The sequence below is a fragment of the Sus scrofa genome, chromosome X, assembly GCF_000003025.6.
Source record: "Sus scrofa isolate TJ Tabasco breed Duroc chromosome X, Sscrofa11.1, whole genome shotgun sequence".
In the NCBI taxonomy this organism is placed as follows: Eukaryota; Metazoa; Chordata; class Mammalia; order Artiodactyla; family Suidae; genus Sus; species Sus scrofa.
This window is the reverse complement of record NC_010461.5, coordinates 52,386,438-52,397,828: the sequence shown is the minus strand read 5'-3', so window position 1 is coordinate 52,397,828 and position 11,391 is coordinate 52,386,438. Positions and strand designations below refer to the sequence as shown.

Sequence of the window (11,391 nt, the reverse complement as noted above, 5' to 3'; positions counted from 1 at the left end):
GAGATGACCACTAAGGGATTAATATCCAACACATATAAACAGCTCATAAACACAGCAACAACAACAACAAAAAGATCATACAACTTGATTTAAAATGGGCTGAAGAACTGCATATACGTCTTTTCAAAGAGGAAATGCAGATTGCCAACAGGTATGTGAAAAGCTGCTCAACATTTCTAATCATCAGGCAAATGCAAACCAAAACCACAAAGGGATATCACCTTACAACCATGAGAATTGCTATAATCAAAAAGAACTCAAATAACAAATGTTGGTGAGGATGTGGAGAAAATGGGACCTCTCGTATTTTGTTGGTGGGAATGTAAATTGGTGCAGCCACTGTGGAAATCAGTATAGATGTTTCTCAATAAAACTAAAAGTAGTTGATCCCCCAATTTCACTCCTGGGTATATATCCAAAAAAAGTCACTAATTCAAAAAGATATATGCTCTCCAGTGTTTATTCAGCATAATTTCTAATTGCCAAGATATGGAAGCAACCCATGTTCATCACTATTTACAATTGCCAAGATATGGAAACAGCTTGTGTTCATCAAAGATAAATTTATAAAGAAGATGTATTATACTACTCAGTCACACAAAACTGAAAATTTGCCATTTGCAGGAACATGGATGGATTTGATGGGCATTATGCAAAGTGAAATATGTCAGACAGAGAAAAACAAATACTGTATGATATCACTAACATGTGGAATCAAAAACTTTATAATAAACTATTGAATATAACCAAAAATTTTAAAAAGGCAGACTCACAGGTACAGAGAATAACTAGTGGTTACCAGTGGGGACAGTGGGGGAGGAGCAACATAAATGTGGTAGGGGTGGGAGTTATAAACTATTGGGTATATGATAGGCTACAAGGATATATTGTACAACAAAGAATACAGGCAATATTTTGTAATAATTGTAAATGGAGTATAACATTTTAAATATAAAAATTTAAAAATTTTTAAAAGATAAAAGGAAAAAAGAAAAATATTCCTATGGTTTTTGTTTTTGATGCTATTATAAATGGAATCATTTTCTTTTTTTTCACATAGCTTATTGTTTGTGTATAGGTATACAACTGATTTTTCAATGTTGATTTTGTATTCTGTAACTGTACTAAATATATTTTAATTCTAGTTTTTTTTGGTAAAGTCTTTATGGCATTTTTATATATAAGATCGTGACATCTGAAAAAAGGGACAATTTTATATCTTCCTTTAAAATGGGGAAATCTTGCATTTATTTTCATTGCCTAGTAATTCTTAAGATCTGTAGGACTATGTTGAATGATAGTGGTAAAAGTAGGAAAACTTTTCTTGTTCTTGTTCTTGTTCTGGAGATTACACACAGAGGAAACGTACCCTCATCCAACCTACTTCTTATCTCAGAGTCCTGACTTCGACCAAGCTAACAACCTTCTAGATGCATGTGACAATTGCCTGGAGTTCCCAGAGTGCACATAACCTTCACATTAACAATATACCAACAGAGTTCTGCTGTTAAGTGCATTGATTATACAATGGATTAAAGACTCAGATTTGATTTTATCACTAGAAATCCAAATCTTTTCCCACCTCCAATCCCCTGCTGTTTCTGAGATTTCCAGTAAACCTCTCCACAAAGACACTGACCACAGTAAACCAAGATAAATTATAGGCTCTGGTCTGTGTTTTACCCTCCAACCTTCAACATTATTTAGCAACAGATAATTAGCCTTCTGGGTTTCTATACTTAATCTATAAGTGGTTGCTAATTAGGCAGAGAGATTTGCTAGAGAGACAGGAACTGGAAAATTAGATTCAATATGAGTACAAATGATTGAGATTAGTGGATTTTTCATGATATAAAAGGATGAAACAGATATTTAAAGTCAAATAAATGAAAACTTGAATCCTTGCTCAATTTGTAGCTGAATGGCTTGGGGCAAATTCACTTACTCTTTCTGATCATTTGTTTACTAAAACATAAAACAAAGTAGCATCCTGATAGAACTAAGGTAAGTCAAATGCAATCAGGTGTTAGATTCAAAGTGTAAAGCATTTCAGTTATTATCTTCTCTATCCCTGATGCTTCTCTTCTCCACTTGCCATGCAAAATGGTATTATGGCTACTGTAGTGAGAGTGGGCCATTTTATCCCACCTCTACTCTATCTCCTGTGCTCTCTAACCAAGGTTTTAGAGAGGTTTGAATTTTTAATGACAAAAGAATATTCCTTTAAATTGCCAGAGGGAAAGACTCTGTCCTATAAAGATGCCCCCCAAATTGCAAGTTAACCTCTCATACCCCCCACTTCCAGAAGATCCCATTATATCTGTGTGTGCGGTGGAAAAGTTAGAGTCCAATCTCGGTCCTTTTCCCTCTGGCAACTTTTCATAGGATTGAGAATACTTTTGACACTTATGGACTAAAAGATGCTACTTGCCACTCTGATTTTGATGCTTCCTCTGATAAAGTTTTTCCATTTTAAAAATGTAAAACTTCAGAGTCCACAAAGGATAAGCAGACACATTTTAAGCCCAATTCTAGCCACCCCCACCAGCCTCATTGAGTGCTCTTTCAGTCACAGTCACAACCTCCCAGAGGCCACAGAGACAATTAAAATCACAATGTTCACTTTTCTAACAAGCACTTTAATATATAGAATTTTCTGACTAGAACATGGACAGGACACTCAACATTCCCTTGACTGCAACTGTGCCAGGAACTTGGAATATTTGGTTTCCTGAGGAGCTTTTGTCTCCAGAGGTTGTAGTTGCTAATGGCAATAATATTCCATCCACAAACTTCTCTCCAATAGTCTACTGCCAAGAAGAATAAAAATACAATTTGGATCTTCAAATTTTACCCCACTCTTTTCTCATCATGCCTATATCTTAGTCCTTAGTTTAGATGTGGATTTATTATCACAGTTAACTTAGCTTCAGTTCAGAATGAACTTGCCTAGGTCCCTGAAAGCAGTAGAAACCTAATCAATGAGGCTTATCCTTGGTATCTACCTTGTGAGAAGAATCAGTTTTTAGAAATTTCCAGACCTTCCAAGTGTCAGTGGGTGAGTAATATAGCTGTTGAAATTTGTGATATAGGATACCAGGGGACTCACAGTCCCAGGTGCCCAAGTGGAGCAAAGAAACTAAAGAAAAAGAAAGCATATTATTTCCATGTAAATAAATAAATGAAAAAATACTTAGATGAGTTTTATCCCTTCTTCTGCCTCTCTACCCATACCCCTTTGACAGTGAGGTCAGCTGCTTGTCCATGGCCTGCTGGGAGTACATTCCAGATGTGTATTTCCAGGATCCATTTACTTTAGAGAGAGAAGCTTGAAGCTGTCATCCAGGATAGACCTCCTGTTGCGCCGTAGTTTTCTCTGCCGATGCTGGTACCACACCACACCACCAAGAGCAAAAGCAATGAGCAGGAGAATGACACCAATGGCAATCAAGACAGAAGTCAGCACCTCAATGTCCTTTACAGGAATCTGCATGCCCAGCATCCTCACTTTGCCTTCTCCAACATCTCTGGGGATTGCTGCTGAAATGGAACAAGAGGAAAATGGGAACCCTGGGATGGAGAATACTCTAAAAAGCATCTTTGGGAGTTCCCATTTTGGCACATTAGAAAAGAATCCAACTAGTATCCATGAGGATGTGGGGTCCATCCCTGGCCTCGCTCAGTGGGTCAGGGATCCGCCGGCATTGCCGTGAGCTGTGGTATAAGTCTCAGGAGTGGCTCAGATCCTGTATTGCAGTGGCTATGGTGTAGGCCAGCAGCTGTAGCTCTGATTTGACCCCAGCCTGGAAAATTCCATATGCCATGGGTGCGGCCCTAAAAAAAGGCATCTTTTATAGTCACCTCATAGAAGAGCAGAAATAAGCATATCCAAAGAGAAGAGAGGAACAGTCCTTATCTCTTGAATGATCAGCCAGTGATGACAAATTCAGAGGGTACAGAGAATCAGTGAAACAAAATATCTTTGCTGAGAAAATCCTTAGGAAGCAGTGAGGCTCCAATCCCCCCAGGGAAAAAGCTAAGACTCAGAGTTAGAATGGCTTTGACCTACTTCTTTAAATACATAAAGGCCTGTGATGGAGAAAAAAATTAATGGATTTGGTTTTTATAGTTCCAGAGGGTAAAATGAGGAAAAGCATGTAGAAACTCCTGAGAAGCAGTTTGACTTAATCATCTATCTTATCAATACTCACATTGACCATTGGACCATAACAAGAGCCCGTCAATGTGATGTCTGGTCTCTCTTATCTTTGGGTCATGATAACACTGATGTCACATTGATCTTTCTAGGTGAAATATCTGATTTTCTTAGTTCCTGACATACAAACTTTTGATGATCTCCAATTAACCTATGGAGTAAAGCTCAGACTAAAATCAGCTTATGAGGATGTATATATGTATGTACCTACTAATATGTACAAATGTTATATACAACTCTATGCACAAAATATGTATATACTCATAAATATATCTGTGTGTATACATACAAATTCTTACACATATATGTATAGCAGTCCACTCTCCCAGCCTCACCTTACCATTCCCCAACCCATCCATACATTCCCTAGTTCCCTGCTTGACACTTTATAAGATACTTAGGCAGATCATTAGGCTTTTTCCAAAAAGAACTGAAAAGCCTCCAGACTAAACTGATGATCTCTAACATCCATTCTAGCCTCTTATAATTTTCTGAGTCTTTCTCCACCCATATACAAATGGGGTGGAGAGTGAAAGCACTATTTGAACTTACCTGAATAGGACAAGAATTTCTATTTTCTTGAAATGCAGAAATGGCTTGTTCCAAAGAGTCAACTATTTAGTATTCCACAGATGAAAGAATAAAATTAGCTGGTGCAGAGTGAATGGTATTTGTCTTAGTTTTTCACTGTCCATATGGGGAATTCATGTCTGTGCTACAGCTCCTTTATGCACAACTCAGCAAGACCTTGAATTTTCTTCCCTCTCACACATTAGGTGGGAGGAAAAGATAGCAGGATTCAACTGGGGATGAAGCTATTTTCCTCAATTTAGAAGGTTGGGCATGATGAGCAGAAAAAATAAACTTGCTGAGGGAAGTTCAACTCGAAGCTTAACCTTAGATTCCTGGCTTCTGAAGTCTTAAATAAATCTCAGAATGCTGTGTGATAGTACTGTGGTCCACCTTTCAGTCCAGTGAAACCCATCCTCTAGAGGCACTGCACCTTTCCCCAAATGCACAACAGATATAACTACTGAGACTCTGTATCATTCACCCTACCTTTTCCAGTCTCTTCACTGATGATGGTAGTAGTGCTTATGTGTTCTGGAGGGAAAAAATAAAAAGAGGTTAGTTTTCTTTTTCTAACTACTTCTCCACAGGCTTGTTGTGGAAGGTTAGTATTGGTTGGAGGAAACTCTCTGTGGTATAGTAAGCAAAATAAAGGTGATTGGAATTACTATCTTTGGATCAATGTTTGAGCTGTAACACAAAATATGAGCAAGAACATAGGTTTGTAGTCCAAAATATGTCACCCCTCTGGCAATATTTGCACATTGATTGGCATTTTCTCTATCCTCCTTATTGCTCTCTTTGTAACCCTTTTCCAGCCTTCCTTCAGGAAGCCCCTGCTTTTTTTCAAACCTACATCCATACATACTCAATCTCTTCTTAGAGTACTTCTTCCTCTTATTGCTTTAATGAGGCTGAGCTCTTCTCTGAGGACTATGCTTCTTTTACATCCTTCAATATTGTTTTACGATTATTTATTATCCCCCATTTTTTGCAATGATGTATCTCTTTTGAGGATCATGTTATTTAGCTACAAAAACCAAAACCACTTGTCCCTATTACCCAGCAGTTCTCTTCATTCATGGAAGTCTTTCATAGGTGGCTCAGTCTCTCTCTTCCTCAGTTCCCATCATGGATGTGTGGGTGTTGACCTGTCAAACACTCAAGTCTCACAGATATTGGACCTCTTAACTCCAACAAATTGCTTTTTAAAATTTTTATTTTTTTTAGGGCCACACCCAAGGCATATGGAGGTTCTCGGGCTAGGGGTCAAATTGGAGCTGCAGCTGCCAGCCTACACCACAGCCACAGCAATTCCAGTTCCTAACTCACTGAGTGAGGCCAGGGATTGAACCTGCATCCTCATAGATGCTAGTCAGATTCATTTCCACTGAGCCACAATGGGAACTCCCACTCCAAAGAATTTCATATATACTTCAACTCTTATCAAACACTCCTATGGTCACATTAGACTCATTACTCAGAATTTCTCTATATAAGAAAACTAAAATCTCACAAAAGCCTTCTAACATTTGTTTTTATGCTATTTATACCATTTCACCTGTTATTTGCCTATCACAATGACCTTTAGTTCCTGAACTCTTCCACTTTTTCCCAACTCACCAGCTTCAACTGTGTTTTCTTCCATTCCTGGTCAGACTAGACTCAAATGTCTATCACTTCAGATACTAACTTACCAGGAATGATATAATCATTTGATGAAACCCCAATAACTATACTTTTTAAATATTTTCTTCTGGCATGTGAATGCTTGTTGAGAAATATCACACAATTGTAAATATCAATATTCTTTGTTTCCAACTTTAAGTCCTCAATGCTGCTTGGTAATAATTAATTTATTTTCCATCACTCAGTGTAACTTTCCCATCTCCCAGAGCAGCTATTTCAAAACTTTTCAGACTCTCCTCAAGCCCCTTATTCATTTATCTTTCACTTTCAGTAGATGACTCTTTCTCCTCCATAACAGATGAAGCACAATCTGACAGAAATATTTTACCTTTTTCTCAATATTTTCACCCAAATCTAAACATTGATCCCTTTATGTTTTCTCTGTTCTTTTAGTTGAAAAAAAATGACCTCTAATCTCTTGTTGTAGCTTCTGGCTTTCAACCCCTGCTTCTTCATCATGAACTTTTTCCAACAATTTGTCTTTTATTCCTTATCTGTCTTCAACTTCCCTCTGATTGGCCTGTTGGCTCATATGTGGCTGGAACAATATCAAGTTAGATCACATAGAGGATAAACAAATAGATAATATTTAAGATCTGGCTCATTGTTATAGAGAGATATGAGCTATCCTTATTCATATAAGTTTCTCGATGATATGTATTGATGCAGTCTCTTATCTATCAGATGTTCCATATTTGAGATGACCCATATTACACATGGAGACAACCCATTGCTTTGGATCTATAGCATCAGTAACCACTTGACACACATCAATCACCACTTGACTTTTGGTTTTAAGAATTGACAACAAAGAATTATGTGTGCCTGTCTGATAGGTAGAGGATAGCACTAGAGTAGTAACAGGAAGACACATTTCAGCAATATGGGTTACTAGAGGACAAAGCTTTTCGAAAATATAGTAAATCATAATATTCAATCATTTGTCTCCCTCTTGGGGGGTAAATAGCAGAGTCATATTTTCTACGCTTATTTGTTACTCCTGTTTGAATACCCAAAGATATTTTCCCACTTTCTATTCCTGCTGATAGAGTGCCAATGGCTGGGCGTCTCAGAATACATTCCTTAATACCACAAATTTTCAAAACACTGTGATTTATGTTTTTTAAAAAAGCACAGAATAAAAAAGAAAAAAAAAACCTCCTTGGATTCCTGGATTTAGGTCAAGAGACTTAAGAAGTGAGACACAATACTTTAATGGCTCAAAGACACACAATACAATACAGCCTATACTTCTATATTCTTGGTGAAAAACATTGATTGGTAAAGAAACTGCCTCGGCTATCCTTCTCCATATAGCAAATATAAGGGAAAAGCTGTCTGTGAGAGCCTGTAATTAAATGCCAATATCTCTATCCAGACTTAGACACTGTTGTTTAAAGACAGAAAGAACTGCCTTTCACGATCCTCACTAAAGAAACCAATTAAGTGGTGACTGTTAGAATTATATTTCTCCTTTTTTAAAGAAAGAATTCATTAGCAATATTCCTTGAAATATTGCTTTTAATAAACTCTAAAATAATAAAATTATATACAACTTAAATGTATTCAAATGAAGCAAATCTACACTAAGCATCAATCAATCCATGTGAGCTTAATAGGTGTCAAAGAAATTAGGAGGTGACAGGAGCAGAGGAATAAGAACTGGGAAATATTTGTTGGGATAATATCTAGGGGCCAGTCATTAAGTCCTGGTTCTTCTTGGGATCAGAAGGATAGGTGCAAGAGGCTTCTTGGTATTATCTGGTTCTTATAGGCTAAATACAGTGCTGGAAGATAGCCTGTCTTGAATAGTTAGGTCTTACCTCTTTGGGACAAGACTGTAAACAGGGTCTCCATGCCAGCATGTACATGGTCAGTAACATGGCAGTGCAGCAGCCATGTCCCAGGGTTGCTGGCCACCATCTCCACAACCTCAAATGTCCCTGGGAACAGATCCACCACATCTGCCCGGTAGCTCTCTCCACTCTGCAAGAGAGATTGGGGGTGAGTGGAAAAATTATAGGGTATAGAAATTATCTGGAGCTTATATGAACTTGAAGACTTGGATATCCACATCAGGAACATGGAACTCCAAGATTCATAGACCAGACGAGCTTGAAGATTCCAACTTATTCATCTCTGTGAACCCACCTACACAAACTGACTCAATAGAGGAGATTCTCCCCTCCTACTTTTTTCTTGTGTCCCAAAGTAAAAGCTGTTCCACCTTTCATCCATACTATTTAGCAGGATTAAAAACCTTGGCCCCTGGAAAGGATCCAAAATTTCCTTTAGGAGCAAAACTAATTTGGTTTCTCCTCCATGCCACTGCCTTTATCAGACCGTCTATGTCCTTTAGTCTACATTAATGCTTACTACTCTGACTCATTTTTCTAAGTCTAAATCTTCATCAAGACCTACATGTTGTTCTATATAGCTCCTGAATTGAAGTTCAGAAATGGATTAAGAACTTTACAGATATTGTGAGACACTATGAAATTTTTGCTCTTAGGATGTCTGTTCACTGGATCTCAAGACCTCGATTGAAACCCAATTACATTTATTCCTTCAATCTCCTTATCTCATAAATGAGCCACTTATTTCTTCTATATCAAAGGGGTAATCTAAAGCCTACAGGGAAATGACTGACCCTGGGATACAAAGCCAGTCTAGAATCCCCTGCTCAATATGCTTCACACAAGACCTATATTTTAACTGATCATTATTTTCTTCCTTGTTATTCTCTTCTTCCTTAATGGATATCGAAGAACTCATCTAGTCACCACTGAGGGACTCTGCCCTCTTTCCAGCTCACCCGATAGAGAAAGCTTTCTGCATGGAAATGGACAGTGTGTAGGTCAATATCTTGGCCCATGGCCAGCATGTACCAGGCCACCCGATCTCCTTGGTGCATGGTAAGGCCCCTGAGGTTGGCATAGAGCTTTCCATTAATGGCTGTAAAAGAAGAAATATTATTTTATATCTCTCACTTTGACTTCCCATTGTCACTTCCATAGAGCTAATCCCTATCATCTCTGATGATAGAAAGCTTCCTAACTTCTCTCCTCTCTATTCAACTCCCTCAAGTCTATCTTCCACACTGATGTTATAAGCGTGATCTTTCTAACTAATATGACCATATCATTCTCATTCTGCTGCTTAAAATACTTTAATAGCTCCATTCTGACCAAAAGATCAATCAAGACTGTGACTCCTAAGCTCAGCCAACAATTTTCTTCAAAATATATCTCCCAAATACCTTCCCAGACCCATCTACCACTATCCTACACGTTTAATTAGAGTGATTTTTCACCATCCTCCCATATGACTCCATATTCATATTCTTTGTGTACTTATTCATGTTTCTGATTGTTCCTCTCAGAAATTCTTCTTCCTTTTATTCATATTTTCAAAGTCATAACTATCTGTTCTAATATTTCCCTGATCTACCTCCTTTCAGTACCTCTCAATTCCCTGCATCCTCTCCCATATCTGAACTGCTCCAGTCCTGTCTGTACCACCCTTTGGAACTCACTATAAACTGCCTTCTATATTTACCTATTTTTTAATTTTCAGAATTTCATATCCCCAACTAGGTTTATAATAAGCAATAAATGAATTATAAACTATAGTACTATAATTTCCTTGTATTCTTCAGAATACCCAAAAGACACCTGAGCTTACAATATTTTTTTCTTTTTAGGGCTGCACCCATGGCATATGGTGGTTCACAGTCTAGCAGTCCAATTGGAGCTGTAGCCGCAAGCCTACACCACAGCCACAGCAATGCAGGATCCAAACTGTGTCTGCGAACTACACCACAGCTTGCAGCAACGCTGGATCCTTAACCCACTGAGTGAGGGCAGGGATTGAACCCACATCCCCAGGAATGCTAGTCAGGTTTGTTAACCACTGAGTCATGATGGGAACTCCACAATAAATGTTAAAAAAATACTTGTCACACTTTTGGAATTAATAATGATATTAATGCATGAGACTCATCATCTGCCTCTTCCCAGGCCACATTCTATGCTTTAAAGACAACTAACCACTCATTGCCATTTTAATTAACACTGACAAGACTATGCCATGATACATTCCCCCCACTTTTCATGTTCTCAAAGAGGGGAAACAATGTCCACTCTACATTCCACAAGGGGAAATAATGGATGGAATATTTATAGCCTGTCTCTGTTTTCACTCCATCCAAATTTTGTATTTGAGAAAAGGAACTAACTATGTTCAATTCAACACCTCTAAATCTTCTCTCTTGGATTATTATTCAATTGTGGGGAAGATTTTGCCCCTGCAAAGGAGGAGGGTTATTGATTTCCCTCTATGTCAATGACAAGATGGAAAATCTATCCATTGTAGGAGCCCATAAGCAAGCCCATTTCATTGCAATGCTAAATTCAGTTTGTCAATTAGCCTTCTTGGTAAGTTCACATTTGATTTTAAGCATCTTTTTCTCTTCCTCAACTAGTTTAGGAATATGGAATGGAGGGGATGGATATTATTTATTTGCCCTCAGACCCAAACATTATTTATATTTTTATTTCCAGTGCTGGCAATCGGAGAGTGTTCAAACAAATACTTCATAGATAAGTAGATAGATACATGAAGAATTTTGATGAATAAACATATAAACTAATAGATGGAAATGAGCATTAGCCAAACCCCTGCACTAGCAAGATCTGTTTCCTCATTCACTTTTAGTCTTGGGAAATTTATTTCTACGATGTGAAAGGAGATAAAAAATTCACATTGTAAAATTTGTGACTCATCTATTCCAATATGAATTACTCAAATCACCATGAAGAGGAAATAGCTAGAATCTGAGTGACAATGAGATACTACTTTTGAGTTCCAGTAGAGGAACTATCAAAGCTGCAATTATCCCTTAAATCAAAGAAATA

At 37.7% G+C, this 11,391-nt stretch overlaps 1 protein-coding gene across 7 annotated transcripts in view; it reads right to left on the bottom strand.

Moving 5' to 3' along the window:
- Positions 445-11,391, bottom strand: part of HEPH (hephaestin) — an 82,474-nt gene continuing 71,527 nt past the window's right edge. For 4 of the 7 annotated variants that reach the window (XM_021079773.1, XM_021079774.1, XM_013986223.2 and 1 more), the window contains exons 18-21: positions 9,291-9,430; positions 8,299-8,461; positions 5,276-5,320; positions 445-3,540 (exon numbers count right to left, since the gene is read on the bottom strand). In XM_021079773.1, the coding sequence (XP_020935432.1) occupies positions 3,311-3,540; positions 5,276-5,320; positions 8,299-8,461; positions 9,291-9,430 (578 nt within the window). In that variant the 3' untranslated portion in view covers positions 445-3,310. The remainder of the gene's footprint in view (positions 3,541-5,275; positions 5,321-8,298; positions 8,462-9,290; positions 9,431-11,391) is intronic. The other 3 variants (XM_021079775.1, XM_021079776.1, XM_013986224.2) reach the window with 1 other exon arrangement.